Here is a 23,064-nt window from a genome sequence, read left to right on the forward strand (position 1 = left end):
GCAATCAACCTCTCAGGAATTCTTATTTTCCCCTAAAGCTACAGCAATTCCTACATGCAGCACATCGCCAAGGAATGAACGTCCACACTGAAGATCAGGGCTCAGCTCCTCACCCTCTGTGTCAGGCACAGCTGCAACCCCCCACTGACCTTCTGCAAATGCTGCTTACATCTTGCATGTGCTGTGTTGGTGACATGGAGAGTACTGCACCAACAGGGTGTCAGACTCATTCCCTTATGGCTGCCCCCAGCTGAGGTCCTGGCTGCGCACACGAAGAGCAGAGAGGGCCTCCAGTTCTACAGCTGCCCCTGCAAGGAAGGCTACCAGGGGCAAAGGGATTTAAAATGCGTTTCCTTGTAATTTTTAAGAAACTCTTCCTTTCTATTGCCACTGAGTACATTAAAAAACAAAACCAGAGAATAGGTCATTCCATACAACTGCCCAATTGTTCAAATAACTCTGGTGATCATCCCACTGAGAGAAGGATGCACTTTGGAGCTCCTTCTCCAGACCAACGAACACTGTTCCACAGCAGCATGTTTCACAATGCTGTTTTCGCTTCCTGGGGCCACAGAAAAAAGAATATATTGTGCCAAAGATTGGGAGTTATTTGACACAGAAATAATGGCAGGTGAGCCAGAGTCCAGACACATCCTGCAATTAACATCTTGAGTTATTGACTTCAAATTGACATCAGAAGTCTATTAAATGCTGCTGTAGGCAATATGGATTTGACATTGCACAGGTGCACAACACAATGGCAAAGCACCCCCACAAATGGCAAAACCCCACAGGGCTGCAGACATTCCCCCCTGAACGGATGGGACAAAGCCACGCTGAGCTCCAGCCATCCAGCACCAAGGGTGATCTCCATCCAAAGGCACTGACTGAAAAGCCACCAGAGCCTCAACAAATAAAGTCTTGTAACACAGACACACGTACAGGGACAGCCTAAGGACAGACAGAGCCCCCAAAGGACTGAACTCAGAACATCTCCTGGCAGCTCTGTGATTGCTGAGCTCTGTAGGGCTGCACTGAGCAGTTTGTACCCCATAGGAAAATACCCCCATGGCCCTTCACTTGGCACTGTCCAAATCTCCCTTTCTTACACTGGTTTTTATGATGCACTTTGGGCACAGGGGTTAGTTTAGAGGCTTCATGAAGTGTTTCCTTTTTCCCTTTTACACAAAGAAGCCCATATGGGGACTCTCCTCTGACCTTGAGGACATTCTGGACAGCTTAGCAACCAGCTATGGTGTCACTTAAGCCTTGAAAGTGAGCATGAACGTTTGCACAGATATATGAGGACACAGAGCCCCTTCTGAGCTGTTTGCCCTATGAAGGCCCTAATGACACCACTCCTCATTAGAAGCCACATCTCCAACTGCATACAACTGCTACTGCTGTAAAACTAAGGGTGACTTCTTGCCGATGTGATGATCTCTGCAGATGGTAGAGGTGGATGGCAGACACACTGCATGGTGCAGGGGAAGGGACCTGGGGGGCTCAGTGCCCCACAGTGGGACATGGCACTGCTCTGAAATCTGTTTGAGATCCTCCTCTCCACTGGCTGTGTATGAGTACAGGAATTCAAAGGAGAGGAAGCCATGAGGAGGGCACAGGCTTTCCAGCCCTCCCCCTATGGGCGCTGCAGAGGCTGGTGGATGTATCACACAAAAAGGGACACTCAGCCAAATTCACCTTGTGGTCACACTGGCAGACAGCACCACGCAGCTCGTGTAGTGCCAGCCACGTCCTCAGCCCTCCAACCCCTATTAGAACTCATAGAAGGGTTACATCCTGCACACTCTGGCACCAGCGCTGTGCCTTCCCCAGAGCAGCAGACCCCAGGCACCGTGCTCACAGCCAGCAGCCTCCCAGAACACAGTTCCCATTTCATTGCTTTCCCCACAGAGATGGGACGACACCAGCACCTTGCTCAGGGCCTTCCTTAGAGCACAATGGCTTCTGCTGCGTATCAGCGCCGTCCCAGAACAAAAATGCATGCTGCTCCCACCAGGGCCACTGCCCCATGGCTTTGTGCAACACGAGTTGTGCTCATGCTCGCTCAGAAATGAGCATGAATTTATAATACCGGTGCGAGTAGCAAGTCTAAAAAACAAGCCAGTTACCTGCCCCTCCAGCTATGATCCTCACACAGATGTTTTGAGGGTATGAAATTACGCCGTGAGGCTCAAGACTGCAGGTGCAATTACAACCTTCATTTTTATTACAGCTGCTCCTAAGCACTAAATGCAGGCAGAGCTGCAGCTGGAGCTCAGTAACCGCCACTCCCACCCCACCCCACAGGGCATTGCTCCCACAGACCCCGTGCTTCCCTGAGTCAGGAATGGGAGAAGTGGGAGCAGTTCCATCACCGTGCACCTCTAGGACCTTTAGGAAAGTTCAAAGCACCAAAATCACGTGGCAAACTGTAAGAGCTGTCAGAAACATCACGGGGTCTATAAGCATTCTAAGTGATTCTCCCGAAGCAAAGGTGGATGAGCTGTATTTCCCCAGCCCCAGAACACAGGAATTAAATAAACACTCCGTGCTCAGAGATGGCCTTCATGGGATGGTGAGTGCCCAGTCAGGGCGAAGGGAGAAGCGAGGATGAGAGCAGAGCACCCCCATGGGCACAGCCGAAGAAGCTTCTGGATGTAGATTGTTTATTGATTCCAACATATTAATAGATTGGATAATAAACAGTACTTTTAAACATTCTCTTAACCAAAAATATAACAAATATTTACAATCACTCAGTAAAAATACAAAAAAGCATACAGAGGCACTGTCTTTCTAAAAGACATAAGTGTAAGAGGTATCAAAAAATAGGAGACAAACATTGCTTGTTACAGAATACTTTACAATCACTGACTTGTGCAGTACAATTGCTATTGGAATATCATTACATCTGTGCAGTTTTGCCAATATGCTCACATAGTTAGAATTTAATTAATACCAAGCTAAACTGCATTCCAGGTATATCAAAAATAAAGATAAAACAATAAAAAGCACAACGTAAGCAAAAGCTGGATTGGGAATTCAAGGTAGATTACCCTCTATACAAGCATTCTAAGATACAACGTGTCAAGCTTTTCTAAAGAGAGAGTATCCCTTTTTTCCTCTGCTCTTGCACAGGCAGTGGGAAGCTTATCCTTAAATTAATTCTAACCCAAATGCTTTATGAGAACTGCCACGCCAGCATCCCTTCCCCACATAGGACAGGCTGAGCCACAGGGACAGCCTGCACACAGCTCTGTGCCATGCTTTGCACCAGGAGAGGAGGGACCACAGCTCAGGGCTCACTTACTGCCCCCTTTCTGCTGCTGCAGAGGCCTGCTGAAGTTCTCAGCGCTGCACTGCTCTTTAGGAAGGGCTGGGGGTAAAGGACGCTGCTGGAGGGCAGCAGTAGGACCTGGCTGGGGTCCTATTTGCACCTCACTTTGTGGAAAAAAAGGGATAATGTCTCTTCAAACCCACAGTGGACACAGCACACCTGGCTATCGGCCCCGATCAATGTGATCGGTTCGTTTCAAAACGGACAAACAGAAGGAACCACGGCAAGGATGAGCGGAGGGCAAAACCACCGTGCGCTCAGGAGAAGCAGGAGGGGCAGCTCACGTGTCGACAGTCGGCGCATGATTTATTTACACTGGCTGTATTGGATGCCAGGGAACAAGGGGAGCAGACTTTCACTCGCTTGAGGAGTTTGTCAGTGCCCAGACCACGGGCAGTTTGTCACCTGCGGCCACCCGGAGCAGCGCAGGGACACGGGAGTCTCAGCAGCCCTTATCCCCCAACCTTTGTTCAATGGCTGCAGCAATGGCCAGCACGGGTGGCTCACCCAGCACTGCTGGGAGTGCACACGGAAGGCAAACAGCAGCGCAGGGGGACGGCCGGGGTTCAGATCCCATCCCCACACATCAGTCTAACAGCTCCGTTACCAACACGGCTGTGCTGGAAGGAACTACCCTGCCCTGCAGCGATCTGAGGCTCACATTAACCTTCGTTCATTAAGGCCCGTGCAGGTTCGTGGTGCTCATTAAGGCCTCGAAAAAGCAAAACGCTTTTGTGTTAAGCTATACCTCACGTGATTTAAGACCATTTCCCAGCTACCTGCTCCTTGGATGCTCGTGCCATGAGGTGACAGGGGGCAGCCCCATCCCTGCTCACAGCACCAGCATCACCATGGGGACAGCACATCAGAGGCTTTGGGGTGTTTTTGGTTGTGACACAGCACTCACCTCGCACCCCCCCGCACACATACAGGGAAAAACAAAATAATAATCTTAAAGCTCTTCACAACTATGGATATAGAAATCATTTCTGAGGCACTGTAAAAATGACAAACATCTTCTTTCTAGCTTAGGCTGTAAACATCACAACAAAGATTTACAATTAAATGTTTAAATACGTATTATTCACACATTCATGTCCAATTAACACTAGAATGGGGCATCGTGTGCTAGAAGGAAAGGAAAAGGCAGGTATTTCCAGTTTTAACCCTGTGCGCTCCAGTTAGCTACACAAAACCAAAGCAAATTGTCACCTACTCAACCATCACCAGACAGAAGCTACAGGGGCTGTGTGTAAGTCAGGGCCTTCAGGGGCACCAGCAGCTTCAGGGCTCCTACTTAAGGTTTAGAACAGCGCATTGGAGATCACCTCTATTTTCCAAAGGAGCACCAACCCCCACAAAACACACTGTACCCACACCTAAACGTTACGCCATCTGTAAGGACAGGAGGCAGCAGATGCAGCTGCTTTAAACCAGCTTCAGATCGCCCAAGAAAGGCAGCACTCACAATCTGGCAACAAAGAAAAAGCCCCCATTCTTACCCCATTCCGAGAACCAGGGCTCACCCGACGCTCCAAAGGAGGCCATTTCCTAGCAGAGATCCTTCCCCTGCCCCTGCCCATGCTCATATGAGGTCGGCGAGGGCTGCACCCTGGGGGGGGGCCTCGGATTGCAGCCACCTGTGCTCGCAGGGCTGCCTACACCCCTCCACCAGGTGCTCAATCACTGGCTCGGGCTGTGACCTAACAGTTCCCATGCAGTCGCCTAACATTCGGTTTCAGTCACTTTAACGTGAAAGGAAGGCAGTTTTGTTTCTCTACCTATTTCTTTTCTAACCTTTGCCCCTGAATCCTGCAGCAGCTCTGGCAGAGGGCCGGGACGCGTGGGCTGAGCTGCAAACCCACAGCACGCGGCTGGGTTTGGGCTGCCAGCAGCACCTCTGCACGTGGAACCCGGCCAAAGCTCCTCCGGGAAAGCATCAAACTCACCCAGCAGCTGCGAGCGGCAGCTGCCGCTTCTCAAAGGGCTGCTTAGCAGGGGAGGAGAACACCGCCGACGCCACTCATCGGCCGGCAGCTGAAGAACATCCAGCAGCGTGCAGCGTGCTGTGCTGGGAGGCAGGGCCAGCAGATGGCAGCGCTCCCCAGGCCGGCACGCGGCGCAGCGCTGCCCTTGGCGTCCTGCTGGAGCGCGCCTGGAGCTTTTGGAGGGCGCGAGGGTTTTACGAGGCGCTCGTGCGCCATCACGCGTGGTTTCACGTTCGACGTTAGCCAACCTGAGCGCTCCCGACACGAAGGAAATTCCCATCCCAAAAACCAAACCAAAACAACAACAAAAAAAACACCAAACCAAAACAAAAAAAGAAATTTAAATTAATAAATTATTTTCAGATATTGCAGCAACGTCCTTCGGTTCTTGCTGACTTTTTTTTTTTTTTTTTCTTTTTCTTCTTCTTCCGAGTTCATAAAACAACACTCTTAGATGTAGAAAATAACGAGGAGGGAACTACTGAGGGATGGATGGGATCCTACAGAACTCTTCCTGCCCCACGGCCCTCCCGGCGCCCTGCCTGCTGGGCACACAGCCCTGGGGATGTGGCAGAGCAGAGGGAGGGGACAGCAATGACCCCAACAGTTCATCCCATCCGTGACAGAGGCGAACTCGATGAGTGAGGTGAGTAGCAGCAAGTCGTTAGCAGTCGCTAACGGGATCCTGTGGTCCTCCTTCCAGCATCCCTCGTGCTTTCAAGTGGTTTATGTGGACAGCTCGATGGTTAGACTGCTGATACTTGTTCATCTTCTGCAAAACAAGAGAAAACAGCACCTTAATGCACGGGCCTGCTGCCTCGGATGCAGACAGCACAGAACAGAACCCAATCGTCTGATCACTGCGGTTCTGTTAAGACTTCAGCGCAGCACTGCGGTGCTTCCGCTGTCTCAACAAGAGCCTGCAGCACATCGTGGATCCCCCATGAACCCTCACACGTGTGAGAGGCACACAGTGTATGCACTGTGAAATGGGGAATCCCATTGCCTCCGAGGGTTGGCATGCAGCTCCCCATATCCCCCAACCTACAGACTCAGGGCGAAGCAGTAAATCACATCCCAGCATGCAGTGATGGTTGTGAAGACGTTCCAAACAAAATTAACCAGGCACTTGCAACACAGCGAGAGGTGTATCTACAAGTGCATGGTTAAATTTAGTTCAGAAATGTTTTAATTACGATGTTTGAAGCAATTACTTCCTTATTCTTACAGCAGAAAGATTTGATATCACTACTGAACGGATGCTGGGCAATTGTAAGACTTTTAACCCAAATTTGGATTGCAGTACTAATACACACATTAAGTGCCATTTACACATCGGAACAGGCCAAGACAGGACTACTTTGCATCAGAAATCATTTTCATCCCAATTAATGTTTGTTTTAAGCCAGGCAGATTGAAAGAAGCGACCACAACGCCCCGATAAATAGTCAGTTCACCAGAAAGGGTACAGAGAGATCACATCAGCGCATAACAATTAAAAGCAAATCAGCAGATAAACAATGGAGCAGTAATTGCCCTAGCTGGGTGTTGACACCATGTAAGAGCATTCTTGTACTCTGATCACAGGATATATGCTGTGCTCCGCAGCGTTGGCTGTTGCTTCAAACAAGACTGAGGGGAATTTCACTGCAAGGGACGCTGCCAGGGCTGGTGGGCTCAGCTCAGGTTCTATTAAATGCACTTTTCAGAAGAACAAAACATTACTGCTGTTTTCTTCAATGTTTTTAAGCTCATACTCCAGAAATCCCTATAGGGGAGGCACATTAGGGGTACAAATGGGACACGAGGTAAGAGTTACACAAAGCCTGACCACAGCAGAATTCGAAAGAACCAATTTAGGTCATCATCCCCAAAACTGTGGGATGCCAATTAATTAACCCAGGCAGGTTGGAGCTCATCTGCATGTAATTTAAAGCCTGACAGTGTCCCTTAAATCATCACCACTGAGTGGGGGCACATTTTAGAGAAAAACCAGCATCTCCACGCTTGTGAGCATCTCGTTTGGATGTGGGAGGGCCCACCCACAGCAATTAAATTCTGTTTTCTTTTTCTGAAAAGAAAGCATTATTTTTTCCAGATGCGCATATATACAAACGTGGGTGTAGATATGCACACACCAACACATTTGTGCACCTAGAGGTGAGCGAAGTTTCAGCCTCAAAGCGGGACGAAGAAAAAGCCCGGACCGTCACTGCGAAGGAAGCACTGCACAGACCCATTAACACGGTGTTAATTAACGTCTCCCGAGCCAGGTGTTCCACATACCATCCTCTTCACTATCTGCGCCAGGCATATCTGCTAGCTGGGGGCCGGACGGCTGCCGACTATGCCACTGAGGCATCTTCGATGCAATACAGGCCACCGGGTCGCTCCCGAGAGGGGCTGACGAGAGTCTAGAGAGGTCACTGTGCAGCATCTTTGACCTCTGCACTGCCACACTATAGTCGGGAGGTTTTAGGTGTGGGTGGTGGGGCGATCCTTCCTTTATGTCCGCTAAAGATATCCCCATATATCCCGGAGGGGTGGGCGGAGGCTCCCTATACCTATCGTCCTTCTTAGGTGAGGTGACACAGTACACTGGCACGAGAAATAAGCAATGGAAAATGTTAAGGAAGAAAACAAAGGAAACAAAACGTTAAAAAATCATGAAATGTTACAATGGCAAAACAGAAACTGATAACAAAATGCAAATGCAGAAACACTGGTTATAACGACAGCAGCAGGTATTTATGCTTTCGATTATGCCTTGTACTTATTTCAAGAAGTCAGAGCGGCAACAGAAGCAGGAACTCACTGGGCAGGGTGCCCAGCTGGAAGCACAGCATCCCCTACAGCCAGCCTGCAATGGCAGAGCTTGGTGTGCCGCTGCGGGACGAGGGAAGCTGCTGGTGCCAGAGGAGGGCAGCAGGGCACTGCTGCAGCCAGGTCTGTGAGCCTTCATACAGCCCAGGAAGCTGAAAGAGCAGCACTTCAGGCAGCAGCCCTGCCTTGTATGGCACAGCACTGGCACCCGTGAGCAAGGACTGCTCCCTGACTCCAATGGCATTGCCTCCATCAGCTGAAAGGGGGCTCATAGAAATTCACTGTAATTAAATACCACCTCATTAACTGATGTGTGGTAAGATATTTAACTATTCCATCAGCTGTGCTACAGGAGTTTTAAAAACTGTATCACATGAAGCTGCTCCTATGAGGCAAAGTATACATAGAGCCTGTACCCAGTATTTTGCACTTTGCAGTAGTTAACAATGGCTTAGAATATACATGCTTTTAATTATTTTTTATCCTATATCTTAAATTCTGTTTACAGGTGATGAATAACCAGAAATCACCTTTGGAAAGGCTCCGTTACCTTCTGCACTCACCAAGAATTGCTGACAGTAGCATTTAATCACAGTGGCCATTTGCAGAACTCACCCCCTGCCTTCCTTTCCCATCCATCGCTCCTTCACATCTCACAGCCCCTCATCCCAAACTTAGCTTCCAGCACACGACCTCCCCTCCCACCCACTCCCAGCTCAAGGGCTCATATGCATGTTAAATTGGGCTTTTTCCATACACAAGTTGCAACAGGATCGTTTCAAAGCTAGGATAATTCAAAAATCTGTTAGCAGAGTAAATTTGCATTCTTCTTGTGGATACATTTAAAACAGTGCACGCTCATTACAGCTTCAATTACTTCAACAGCTGTAGTATCTTCTTACAATGAGGTGGAAGAACAAAAATAAAGCTGTGTTTCTTTTCGTGTCGGGGACTTGTGTGATTCTGGGCAGTAGTAGCAGGGATGGGAGTTGGTTCCTAAGGGATGGCCTCAGTACATGCCTGGCTGCTAGCAAAATGACACTGGATTCACGTGGTAGGAGCTTTAACAAAAGGGTAGAGGTGGGTAGAGGCAGTGACTCTGAGAGAAACCCTTTTCATGTAACTGGCATTACACTTTGGCATTACACTTTGTTGGGTCTGAGGCTGACAAGGGTGGGTTATGTTCTCCTGTGAAGGAGAAAGCTGCAGCTTACCTGGAGCTATAACGAGTCCGCCCTAATAATGAAGGTTGGAATAATGGGTACTTTGGCTCAGCTCTCTTTCATACTATTTTACAAATGCTATAAAAATAAATAGCACTTCATATCCATCATTTTTTGTCACTCACTAACTCACAGTCCCTGGGGATTACAGACCCTCCCACCAGCTGTCCTGCAGGGCTGAGCTTTTTCTTGCAACTCCTTTACCCTCTCCTGTTCCAACCAAGATATTCCCTCCAAAAATCACATCTCCTGGCCTTTCTCTCTCAAATAACAGAGATACTCTACCACTCTCTTACTGCCTGTATACTCCCAGAAATATAAACCCCCTTCCTTCTCCATGTGTGCTCTCAAGCAGATGAAACATGGCAGTGGTCAACTGAAGCTTGGAACACAGCTTGGGAAATCCTTTACAGTGTTAGGAATAGCTAAGGAAAGCCATTTAATAATTAAGATCTGAACTTAATTAGAACCATAATGTCATGGTGTGTTTTAGGTAAAATCTCATCTTTTAGGTAAAATCTACTGAAGGTACAAAACAAAGTGCATCACAGATCCCCTGCAAAGAGCTGATTGCCTACACAGACATTGATTTTATAAAGAAAACAGGGTGATCCACACAGTGCTTAAGGGAAACCTCACTAAGAGGCAGAAATAAACTGTGTACTGTGGGTACAAAGTAGGAGAAAGCTTTTCCATTTGGACATACAGTGATGGTCCGTCATCATCCCACACCTTCTTGCCTGTAAAGGAAAGGTTGCAGCAAGAAACGTTCAGTGCTACAGAATGCAGAGCTGGGCACGGAGCTGTGAAGTCATCGCACCCACTGCCTCTGCCAAGAGCACAGTCTGCCATCAGTGTGTGGGGAGTCGCTTTCCAGCCCTGTTTTAAAGGTTTCAGGCAAGAAAGCTCGTGCCAATTCTTTTGCGGACTATTCAACACCAGTTCTCATTAAGCAAATGAACTGAAGGTTCTTGTTTTGTTTACAGTATTCTGAATTCAGGCAGTCATTACGGACTCTGGTAACAAGCTGTTTGAAGGGAATAAGCAAATGGTGTGAAATAAAGCAAAAAATATCTTTGGTATATTGTACGACGATGCATAGCTCACAGATTAGCATTTGCAAACCATGAATCCTATCCACCTCCATCAGCTCTTTAAGCAGGTGAGAGCATGCTCTGCTGAAGCACACGGCGGGGCGCTGCTTACCGGTGTGCTGTGACTGCATACAGGAGGCAAGCTACACGGTGCAGTGTGCAAAGGGAATTAAAAACAAGGGGAGAAGCTGTGAGCAAACGCAGCACGTCCTGAACAGCAGCTAACGTGCCATACCCTACAGCAGCTCATCAGCAGTCCTGAGAGGTGACACTGGCGGAGTGCATGCATAGGAGTGAGCTGTGAGCAAGTCTGCTGCAAGGGACCCCACGCTGCCTCTGTAACTTGCACTCCAAGACCTCCACCCTGTGTGCAATCTTTATTCAGGCAATTACCTTTGATATCATAAGCCCTCTAGCAATCTAGGCAGTAATTAATGTGCATTTCAGCTGCACTCTTGGCTTAGAGTTTAGAAGCTTTGTACTCCACGTTTTATCTCGTTCACAACCCAGATCCTTTTTTTGGGGCAGTTTTGCCACTGAACTCACTAAGACAGTGGAAGAACATCTCACTTGCTAAAAGCTATGCGTCTTTGAGAAGACATAAGGCTTTCTCCTTTCATCTGTAGTGAAACTGCAGCTGTGTAACCAAATAAATGACAGCGTAAATCAAAACTTTGCCCTCAAGCCTCCAGGGACAGAAGGACTGCGGCCAGAAGGTGCCCAGCTCCAGAGGTGGGGCTGCTTTGCATCACCCAGGAGTCACACTCCTCTCTCTCTGGATCATGGAAAGTCTGCTCTGTGAGGATGCTTCGAGGAGCCAATGCTTGCTGCTCCTTGCCAGAACGAGAGTTTGCAGTGATGAGGGTTTCAAATTCCAAAAAGATAAAAGGTCACCGTACAGAGAAGAACTGCCTGACATTTTCATGAAGGCAGCTCTTCCGCAGACCCATGAAGTGTTTGGGAAGTGTGCTGCTTTGTTATTTCAAGATTCGTATTGCAAGGGAAGGTGGTTTGAAAACACACTGTCTGAGCAGCGCTCTAATTAAAACCACATGTAAAGCTGAATTTAACATGCAATCCAGCCCCCGCATCTGCTGATGTCATTTCTTAACAACTCAATATCAAAATGCAGACCAGATGTAGAAGCTCCCATGCGCCGTTGGCTTGCCTTACCTATCAGGCCTTTCTCTGTACTCGAAGTAACAGTTTTGTACGCTGTGTCAGTGCCAGGCTTAGAGTCCAAAACCTCCGTCTGCTCTGACGTCGAGTTCTCCAGCCCCCTGCGTTTAATGGTCCCATAGTTTGTCTCGTACGTGTCTGACAGGGAGCTCGAGGAGGCCCAGCTCTGCCGAGACTGATCGAGCTCCGTGCTGGCTTTCGACTGCCTGTTGTTTTTGGAAAAGGCTTCGGAATATAAATAGGCCTCCTCTGAGTAACAGTTTGTGGGATCAACCTCGGCAATGGGTCCGTCCAGCTGGGTGTGGCGGTAGGAATTGAGGAGATCCCAGCTCTTCTGGTTTGGGATATTCTGGAAGTTGTCATGAGAGCTGCTTGAGCACGAGGTCCAGCTGCCCCGGCCGCTGTCTGCTGCCTCCACCGTGATGTGCTCGTGGGAAATCTCCTCGTTGCTCATGGAGGAGGTGAAGGCCATCCCTCTGATCAGAGCGGGCCTGGTGACCGACCAGCTGCAGTTGGAAACAACGGGAGTCAGACACCCGTCAGCTTTTAAAACAACAACATTTCTTGCTTAAACAAATGGTTGCTAAAAGCTCTGGTCAATATCACTACATAACTAAGAAAAAAATCAAGCAGTCAGGTTTGCAGGAATTTAGAATAAAGAAGTTATGACTAGTAGACTCTGTTTATGTGAACAACACAGGAAGCACAACACGAAAACCCAACACTATCCTCCTGCAGTTTATTGACATACTGGAGATCAAGGAACTCCTTAGATACGTGCAAATAACTTCTTTTCTCCTTGCTTTTCTATTTGACAAATTCTAGCATAAGAACTGTTTTCTTACCTCCAAAACCCACTAAAACTAAGGCATGGAAAAGCAGCCACAGCCCTTGGATAATCTGCCTCCCACGTGCAATCAGAGCAGTGAGTTTAGCAGGCAGCAACTCACTGTGCTTCAGCATTGAAGGTGGCTTTGAATATGCAGAACCAGAGGTGCCAGGGACCCCTGCAAAGGGACATTTTGCTTGGCACACAGACTGCTCTGACTGCACTCTCAGCATGTGCTGTGCCTTTTAGAAAAGGGAATTACTTCAGTTTACAAAGCTCACCTTTTAATGCCCATTTCAGCACAACGGGATAAATCAAACTGACTTCTTAAAAGCTGCAAAGCATATGCTAATAATCTTTTTTCACGCAGGAGAGAACACCACAGAATACTGGCACATTAAAATCAATTACATAGGAACACAAAGCTCTGTGTAGTGTCCAATCATAAAAAGATTAGATTGCTTTTGAGTCGACCTACAATGATTAGAATTGTAAGAAGAATCTCCCATTGACTTGACTCCATAACATCTGAGGACAGAAGAAGCCATCCCGAGGAGATTCCCACAAAATCAACTCCGTGGGTTAAAATGTAGTAAAACCCAAAACGTCACAGTTGAAAGGGGCATCTCAGGATATGACCTCATTGCACTCAGGTAACACCACCTCTTGTGCAAGTGGCAGAAAGCTCCTGCTCTGCCTAGCCAACAAAAAGAACGGTAACAAAAAAATCCTTTAAAATCTCATTAGAGTATGTTAAGTGACTGCTTCTGCTGACCGAGGTAACTGCTGGGATCCTGTTCTGCTCTCCCAGCACTGTATGGTGAGTGCTTTGTTAAATATCACAACAGCCATTAATGCATTTGCAGCCTCCTGCAGAAGACATCCAGCTGAACCCACTGATGCGATTAAGCTGTTGTCTATACAAGTGATACAGTTTCATGGGAAAACATAAATTTCCCACACAGAGCAGCCAGTACCTCAGCTTCTGGCAAGTGCTTAACACCATCACAGTGTCACGGAACCATAGGGGTTGAAAGGGACTTCTGGATATCTTCCAGTCCAACTCCATTGCTAAAGCAGGTTCCCTACAGCAGCTGCACAGAACAGCATCCAGGTGGGTTTTGAGTATCTCCAGAGAAGGAGATTCCACCACTTCTCTGGCAGCTCGTGCCAAGGCTCTGTCATCCCCACAGCGCAGAAGTTCTTTCTCATGTTTTTATGGAACTTCCCATGTTGCAGTTTGTGCCTGGTGCCCCTTATCCTGTCACTGGTTACCACCAAACACAGCCCTGCCCTCCTAATGCCCTTCAGATACTGATCAGAACTGAGCAGATCCCCTCTTGGTTCTCCCTCCCCAGGGCTCTCAGTCTGTCCCCATCAGGAGGTGCTCCAGGCCCCCATCTCTGCACCTTCCTCTGGGTTCTCTCCAGCAGCTCCCCATCTGCCTGCAGCTGAGAGCCTCACAGTGTGAGGATGTGCCCTCCCCAGGGCAGAGCACAGGAGAGGAGACCCTCCATTGCCTGCTGGCCACACTCTGTGCCGTGCACCCCAGGGCACCATTGGCCTTTTTGGCCACCAAGGCACGCTGGGGGCTCATGGCCAATCCATCAGTCAACCACTGGTCAACCATGACATCACTGGCCTTCTTGACCACGAGGGCACACCGCTGGTCACGGTCAAGCACAGTTTGCAACCACCCTCCCTACAGCTTCGTTTCCCTCTCTTCCACCAGAAGAGCCCAGCCAGCCCAGCACAGCTGTCTCACCCAGGGCAGGGCTGCCCGTACTCTGCCTGGGAATGCTCCTTCCGTTCCATCCCTGCTGAGTCCACCACCAGCAGTGACTGTGACAAGCTGCGCTCGTCCTGCAGCGCGGCCGACATCGAGTCCACAGAGCAGTTGCTGACGATGCTGGAGCGGGAGGAAATCTCACTGTGACTGGAGTCTGAGAAGTTGTCAGATTTGGTGGAAGGAATGAGGGCATAGCCTGAGGGAGAGAAGGAGAAAACGTCTCATTCAATGACAAACATCATAGCTCTCTAAACGAAAAAAAGAAGGAAAAAATCAAGCCCAACTTGATTACAAACAGTCCCCTGAGGTTTTCATGGTACTAAAGCCTTTAGCATGTCAGCATCTATCCTGCAATTTATTAACGCAAGCCAGGTGCCCCCAATAACCTAAGCAGCAGCTCCACAGCGATCCACACCATATGGTTTCACCAGTACAGACAGGAGCAGTGTCTGCAGTGTGCGCGGTGGGCGGATGGGTCAGATCTCTCCCATTTTGCACCGTTCAGTCCCAGTAAAATTGCAGCACGCTCCCACAGCTTCCTCTGGCCGACTGCTGTGAGACTCACAAAAAGATTTTGGCAGTGGCTGAGGAGACGCTGACTGAGGTAAAAGCAAGCCATCAGCACTCGGGGATACACCATATGGCCCATTTCAGCTTTATTAGCTGTTCCAGGATTAACAGATCAGGAAGCGAAAGTGGGAAACAGCAGCAGGGCCAGGCCTGCAGGAAGGAACGGCTGAAAGCCTCAGTGGGTTCAGAGCAGAGCAACGCACTCCTGCTTGGTTCACCCTAACCCTCAAACAACAAGTTTCAAATACAAATGATGCACGTAGCCACATATATCCAAACCTCCTACAGCACCTGGGTAGACATCAAAGGGACCATCTTAGGGCCTTCCATGCACTCTGGCTGCGTGCACCTTGCATACTGCTCTGCTGGCACAGCTGAGGTGACTCAGAACAGGACGTCTGTCCCTGCACAGTGTCACAAACTCCCTCAGTACGGACAACTCACTTAAACCACTTATTGTGAGCATCTTACAGGAGCAGGGAAAGAACTGCAATGAACTGAATAAGGCAAACTTCACCTGTGCTGATCTGAGGGCAAACATGCTCTGGGGTCCTTTGGGGTGATGGACTGGCCCTCTCCAGCTGAGGAAAGCTGCAGGAGGGTCCTACACTGTGCTGTTTCATCAGCCTCCTACTACCTGAGTTCAAGATCCTCAGATTTCAAGCTCTCTGCAGCGTACACCTCTCTGGATAAGTCCATGCACCATCATGCAGGCAGGCAGAAGCTCACTTTGTTTCTGCTGTCAGGAAACAAACTCAGGAGGTATCTGGTGTCTGTTACATCTGTCTAGTTTGTTGTTTGTTTGAAATACTTTGTCTCAAGTAACCGTCCCACAGCTGTTGCTTGCTCCCATTTGTCTGAGGGCAATAGGTCCTGGGTTAATGACTGTTTTGGTGCTGTTTTTGTTTGTTTGCTTAAATTTATTTATTTTTCTTAGTTCCCATTGAGTTTCCCAACTGCAAATTCACCGCATGTCAAGAAGTACATCCCTGCCTTATGCTGCCTTCCCTGGGAGCATACAGCCTACGATATGCCTTACACTGTGTGCAAAGCATTATAAAATTAGAATCTTTATTTGAAAATACTGGGTCAACAGCTGCTTCACATATAGGCAAATGAGTGTCTGTAAATTAATGGAAACATTGCCTTCTTGCTTTACAGGAGACCATATCAATACACAGTTGACACAGTCCTTGGATTTGTATTTTTTCTCCAATTTCCTGCCAATTAATCAGTTTTTCACATCATTTCTATCTACTAATGCCTTTCAGATGGGCTGTCACACATTCACATCAGTTTGGTGAAAATATGAAGTGACCAGGAAATTAAAAACCACATCAGCAATACACACAACTTGAAAGCTGACGTGATTTGGTCCACAAAATACACTCCAAACAAAGATCATGTAAGATGACATTTGGAGCCACTAGCATACAGCCACCGAGTGCACAGTTGCACTTTGTGGGATTTCACAGTTGAAGCTTGATTATTGCTACAAGACTTTAAGAGCAATACAGGCAGAAAATATCATCAATACCATCAAACTACAGAACCGGTACACTTACGATTGAAAAACTTAACATTAAGGACCAGCATTTTTAATACTGAACTTCAGTTTCCTTTCCTTTGGCAATAATTAATATCTCATGTTCTTTATTTAGTCCAATAGTCTCTTTAAATTAACACCACTGTAAGAAATGTGCTCAATGTGCACACAGGAACAGGAGAAATGCAAGTCTTTGCTGGACTGAAAAGCTTAGCAGCAAATCCACACACAGACCCAGCAATGCTGGAAGTGAGCATCTGATTTCCATCACAGGAGGGACTACTTAGAGTCAAATGAAGAGAATGTTACAGAACTTACTGTTTTGTTGGCATCTGCCAACACTAAGAGAACTGCCACTGTACCTGCTTCTTGATTTTCCACATCTCTTGTTATCTATGACGCTGTAAGTGCGGTGAGTTGGTAACACTGCCACAAACACCTTCTAGTTTTGGACAGGTGAATGAAGTACATTGGACAGCTTAAACACATCTCAGTGCGCCTGTTGTAACTGCATAACGCTAACATAGATCACATCAGTGTAACTGACACTGAATGGACATCAGTCTGTCTTCTAAAAATACATCAGAGAGTCTTCCTTCTCCTCCTAGGGCCCATCTGCAGACAGTCACATGTCAGTGAATTGCTGTTGCTATAGATACTTGCTGTACTCAGAGCATCGCTGTCTCTGTCCTTTTGGGTTTTGCTGCTTTCTGAGGCTTGAACGTGCTCTGCTTCCCTTTTTGCAGTAAAAGCTGTTCTTTCCCTGGAGAAGCTTCTTTCCCTAAGTCTTCTGAACAGGGGTCCCTTCTCTCTCCTGCGCTCACGCTCAGCTTCTGCCTTTTCACTCTCGTCCTTTCTTTCTCCCTTTTCGCTTATGTCAGATCTGTCTCTTGCTTTGACAATCATCTGTATTTTCTTTTGTAAGTAAGCCCCACCTATTCCGTAGCTGCGCTGCCCGCTGTTCTTGTTGCTGGTTTCACTGGCGAGGGACGAGGAAGACCCAGAGAGATTCATCTGACTGCAGTTATCCGACCTTGGGATGTTACCAACTACAATGAAGTACACACAGGCAAATCTTGATAAATAACAGCAAAAGTAATGGGTTGATTTAAAAAAAGAAAACAAAACTTCAGTCATACTTGCACACCACTTGGGCATAGCTCAAAAGAAAATGAAATCTAAGATTTAGTGAAACGTGTTCATGCCTAAAATTATGTCTTTCAGCTGTCTGTGAAGCACCTAATTTAAGTTCAATGAGCTGTGCACACACAACAGGGTATGAATTACCTTAATCAAATTAGTCCAGTGCTAACAGTATGCTAAAAGCAAGTTGAATTAATGAAATAATCCCCCAAGAAACGAAGTATTTTCAAAGAAAGTCAACTAAATTAACATGTTTACAGGAGAAATAGAAGAGAAGTGAAATCCCAGTGGAACTGGGTTTGGCAGCCCAAGTAGTCGAGGTTCTTACACATATGCTGTGTCTAAGTAAGTGACATTCTCCTCAAGAAAACAGTATCTTGTGAAGGCAGAAGCGGATGGGCCAGCAGATCTCCCACTGAAACTGGTGAGAAGATGCAGCAAGTCACCATGCCATGCCATGCCAATGCTGTGGGGCTCTGGGCTGCCAGTGAGTCAAAAGCAGCACAGAAGGGATGGAGAAATGCCTTACACTGTTGGACACTGACCACACTGGCTCACTATAAAGTGGTGGTAAGAGATTTCAAAGGAATTCCCATCCAAGCTTGACTAATGATGAAGTGATGCAGGTCTTTTATGAAGGTATCAAAAATAAAGGGATTCTCAGGGCATCAGTATAGACAGGGATAAATACAAAGCCCTGTGCACAAGAACAAAAAATATCAATAGCAACTCTAGGATTTGGATGAATGCACTACTTTTGTAGCTATCAAAACCAGCTGTTCTGGAGATTTTATCTCCAGCTCCCTCTAATCCCTTGATACTCCAGCTACCTTAGGCAAAAACATAAGACGTCAATAGGTGCAGCCTGTGTGCAACATCTCTGTCTTCAGGAAACCCCCAGGTTTGTGAATCCTGTTCACCTGAGGGGTCACGTAAATCAGGACTGATGGACTGGTGGGTGCCACAGCACTTAAACCTATTGGGATCTCTGTCAGAAGCACTTAAGCTATTCTAAAGAAATGAATCCTTCCAGTCCTTACAGATTAGGTCACTTTGGAGGCCAAAACATGTACAACATATTGGAAAACAGCGTCTATTATTGATGGACAGAAACACACGGCTCTACTGCTGATATGAATTATGCACGTTACCACCCCTCTCACATGAAGTTACCAACAAATGATCCTGTGACAGATGCTGGCACCTGCTGCACACCCCTGGAGCACACGTACCTTTGCGTGGAGAGCCCTGAGGAGAAGCTGGGGGGCTGGAGTGCAAAGAAGATGCCATGGACATTGTGTCATCTGTCTGCTTCTTGCTACTTACTTCCTCAGACAAGCTTAATGACTTCTGTGGTGAGCCTGTACCTATGACAACAAAGGAGCCATTTCAAGCTATGCAAATATGTTACAAGTATTTTAACAGATAATAGTGCTTTGCAATTGGCAAGCTTAGAAACAAAGCATTTGATGCTCAGAAGAGGCAACAAACAAACGTTGCTCCTTTTGAAAAGAATGTTCTCACAACAGCGTTCCAGAGCTCAAATATTAAATGTATTTGATTTGTTCCAACAATTTCACATATATATTTCAAAATACATTATAATTCTTTCTGTCAGGAAAATAAACCAACTATGCCATTCTTCTCAACTGAGGCAAGACATCTTTAGAATGTAAAAATACACAGGAAAAGGCTCAGCACTGTACATCCAACCTGTTCAAGAGAGATATTAAGACTACCTTAGAAGCAGTCAAGAGAAGGACTTAACTTAGATGCCTGCATAAAGGGATCTTAAATAACCCACCCAGCTCCAGCTGGCTGAGCAGGGATACTCACTGAAGGTGACATGATCCTTTGTCAGTCCCTTCTTCCTGCTGGGGTATAAGTTCACAGATGGAACCTGAAGAACTTGGCTCATTCTGTTCTGCTGATGGGCCTTAGTGGTCTGACCGATCGATCTCATGGGCACTGGAGACATTTCTGAGGATTTTGCCCCTCTTCTCTCACTTAAATTCTTTGTCACTGTTATGGAAAAACTGGATATCAGTATTTGGCCCTTTGAATTGCAGGGTTATTACAAGCACAACCAGATAAAGGCAACTGTGGTATGTAGCAGACAAAACATTTGGAACACTCTGTATTCCCAACACTCCTGTCTCATCACACTGAAGAGGCAGGTGCAAAATGGCATTTAAAAAAGTAAACTGTTAAGTGTCACAGAGGTACTCCATCCAAAACCAAAAAAAGTTGTGTTTTATTTCAACTGCAATTGAGTTCTGTATCTAAAATGCTCGTGCACAAAAGCAGAACAGCATCTCCTTCAAAATGACGTAATGCCACAGAAAGGAGAGGAAATGGTCGTTCTGCATCCAGCATCAGATCTCTCACTAGGTGGCACAATTGATTTACAGCACAGGGCACTGATTCAATTTCTACTTTAATTACACAGCAATTAATAAACTCTGGAGTTAAGGCCACCCGAGTTCCCCTTAAGTAACCTTGGAATTGTCTGGACTGCAGCATAACTGCTGCTCACTGCTCCTGCAAGCAGAACTGGAAGAAAGAAAGAAGGTGTGAGGGTGGGCAGCTCTACCTCTGACTCCTCTGAATGTGAGAAAAACAAATTATCTGCACAAAAGCCATCTGCAAAGCCATGCACCAGCACCCCAGACAGAAGAGGCACAACCTTAGCAACTCATGCCTTCAATCTTCCTATTCAGAGCTCCTCTGTTATTTCCAGCAACCTCAGGTGTAAGACCAATGCGAATGCCCTGAATTTGACATTTCAAAACGGAGTCAGGTGTTTCCCTACATAGTTTCTATCTGAGAAAAAAAAACAACACAGAAAGGCTCTCTGGGAGACAACAGGAATTTGTGCTCTTAATGCTGAATAATGGAAAGGACTTCAAGCTTTATCTTCAAGGTGTCATTTCCTAGTCATGCTTTTAGGTTACCTCATCACAGATAAAATGGTATTTGAGGACAAAAAAGGTGTAAGATGCTGCATTTGCACATCAAACAAGCATGAGACATTACTTGATTAGCGAGGTTACCACCTTGCTATTTTGAGACAACCCTACTGATCAGGAATCTGAACATTTCTAAGGATCAAAATAAAATGCAATTACCATTTCTCAGTTTGAAATAAGAATTACTGTGCACTGTGTAAGAGCAGATTTGTTCAGTTAGACAGCTGCACAGGACTTCAAATTACGAAAACTGTCCCGCTATCGTCCTCTATTTTGGACTGTCAAGCCATGTCAATCCCATCAGTCAATATTGACTTGACTTCTGCTTCTCAGCAATCTTGGTTTATTCTGAGCTGTAAGTCACTGCAGCTTCTGTATTGATTTTGTCTCGTTTCATTTTCTTGCTGTTCATATGGTAAACGTTACTTTTATCCTTCCTAATTCTGTACAAGGACAAGAGGGCAAGAACAGAGCTAATGTGCTATTGAATTTCCTTCCAGGCTGATAAAAAGACACACACTTTAAGAACTAAAGGTTAAAACAAAAAATGCCACTGAAGTTTTCTGAACTCAGCCAAGATCAGAATGTTAATGCTGGCTTGCTGAAACTCTATCAGTTTGTGACGACATGAACTGACAAACGAGCTGCTTCCCAGAGCGAGTTTTCCTGGAGGGAGAGGAGAAAGATCCTAGGTGCTGTTTCCAGGGAAGGAACCATGTTTTCCAACATTTAGAACTGCCACCCTCACAGATTGCTGCACTTACGGGTGCTGTAGGCAGGCTCACACTGCAGGGACAGGATCTGGATCTTCTCCTCGTCCGTCTCCACGTTGAGGTTGGAGAGGTACTGCTTGACCTTCCTTGCCATCTGTGCGTCCTCGTACAGCTTCTTGGCGTTGAGCAGTGAGCTGCGCCGTGCCCGCTTCTTGTGAGCTCCTCCCTGCACGTCCAGCATGTTGGAGTTGGTGCTGCCCTGGCTGAGAGACCTGCAAAGGAGAAGAGCGCAGAGGTCAGGCCTGGGGTCTCAGCAGCAACGGGGAGCTGAACAGTGCGCGTCAAAGCAGGTTATTACCAGTATTCTTCAGTTAGGGCTAGTGCATGCTGATGCAAATGAGTTAAAAAAAGATGAACGGCATTAAAACGTCGGTTGTCTTAAAATACTCCGGTCAAAAGAAGAGCAGCAATTGGAGCCTAGGAAAAGGACTGCACGTGGAATTGTGGGACTTGCAAGAATGCGGCACAGGCTGTGCCAGGCACCCAATCTGCTCTGCTGATGGATTGTGCTCCTGTTCTGCACAGCCCACGCTATTTCTGCAGGACAAACTTGCTAACTTCGTTTGTCTAAGGAATTTGGTGCCCACTGTGTGCTGCAGGCTCACTGCAGTAACTTGCCACCATTTCCACAGCAACGACCACTTAGAAACCTGAGCTTCTGACTGCGCGTAAATGAGGGAAAAAACTGCTTTAAATATGCAAAGCACCACTTGTTGCATGCCTGATTTCTTTCTCCAATGAAGTAAAAACAGCAGCTCCTTGAAAATGTATTCCAACAAAGGTCAGGATGGCAGCCGTAACATACATATGCTTGTATGGACTCACATCTATGAAAGGTGACGACATCAGTGCCCAAACAACTGATCAGATACAGTCAGTAATACACATCACATCTGTTCAACTGCCAGGAGTCCTACGGCCACTTCAGCTCTAATCCATTTGTGTGTTTTAGTAAATAGAGACCATCACATATGTTACAAGAAAACTCCCGTGGGAAGTTGCAGCAAAGCTGCTCGAAGATGGTGTGATTTTTGGTTTTATATTTAAAAAAAAGAAAAATAAAAAAGTCAGAGGATTTTAAAAGGCTGAACTCTTTGTCAAGTTACTTCTCAAAATCTTGGGTGCGTTTCCAGAATCATTTGTGGGAGGATAAACAAAGCCCAGCACAGAAGAGCTGCCATAGCTAACAGACCCAGAATGAAACATACTGCTGGAGGAAGCCTGAAGGATTGAACAAGTTGAATTTAAAAGCAAAGAAATGGTGGAAACCACCTGCCTGCAATATTTTTGAAGATGATTCATAAATTAAGCTAAGAGAAGATACAAGCTTAAAAACTGTATGTAAAGCTTAATTAAACAAAAAGCTAACGCTGTTACAGGCAAAGAGCAGCAGATGGCACAATGGACTGTTGACACTCATTGGAACTGATCTCTGTACAGGCAAGAGCAAACTTAATGCCTATTTTGTAACAAAACAGGAAAATACACCATCTTTCCTCATATATATAATACATATTTTACTTTATGTGTACACACTGTTTCTTCTAACTATGGAGTTCACTTTTTGAGTCAGCTTCATTTCCCTTAAAAATCAGTTTCCCTTACGACCTCAAATTCCCAGCAATGCCAAAGGCTGGCAATCACTACAGCACAGCACACCTCCTGCTCTATCACGAGCACAGCACACCTCCTGCTCTGCCTGGAAGGATTCCAGAGGGACCTGGGCCCTCTCCCCTCCATGAGCTGCACGCTGAGCCATGCCCCGTCCTGCTGTCAGCCCAGCTCACTGCAGGGAACA

General features: G+C 46.8%; 1 protein-coding gene across 8 annotated transcripts in view; it reads right to left on the minus strand.

Annotated features, from left to right (window-relative positions):
* Positions 1-2,652: 2,652 nt before the first annotated feature.
* Positions 2,653-23,064, minus strand: part of RAPGEF6 (Rap guanine nucleotide exchange factor 6) — a 105,665-nt gene continuing 85,253 nt past the window's right edge. For 5 of the 8 annotated variants that reach the window (XM_042826187.1, XM_042826184.1, XM_042826183.1 and 2 more), the window contains 8 exons: positions 21,258-21,478; positions 19,361-19,546; positions 18,757-18,891; positions 17,317-17,430; positions 14,242-14,461; positions 11,642-12,153; positions 7,615-7,926; positions 2,653-6,100 (listed from right to left, as the gene is read on the minus strand). In XM_042826187.1, coding sequence (XP_042682121.1) covers positions 6,075-6,100; positions 7,615-7,926; positions 11,642-12,153; positions 14,242-14,461; positions 17,317-17,430; positions 18,757-18,891; positions 19,361-19,546; positions 21,258-21,478 — 1,726 coding nt within the window. In that variant the 3' untranslated portion in view covers positions 2,653-6,074. The remainder of the gene's footprint in view (positions 6,101-7,614; positions 7,927-11,641; positions 12,154-14,241; positions 14,462-17,316; positions 17,431-18,756; positions 18,892-19,360; positions 19,547-21,257; positions 21,479-23,064) is intronic. The other 3 variants (XM_042826191.1, XM_042826188.1, XM_042826185.1) reach the window with 2 other exon arrangements.

This window comes from Centrocercus urophasianus, unplaced genomic scaffold, assembly GCF_019232065.1.
Source record: "Centrocercus urophasianus isolate 14NV4802_14NV808 unplaced genomic scaffold, USGS_Curo_1.0 seq_26, whole genome shotgun sequence".
Lineage (NCBI taxonomy): Eukaryota > Metazoa > Chordata > Aves > Galliformes > Phasianidae > Centrocercus > Centrocercus urophasianus.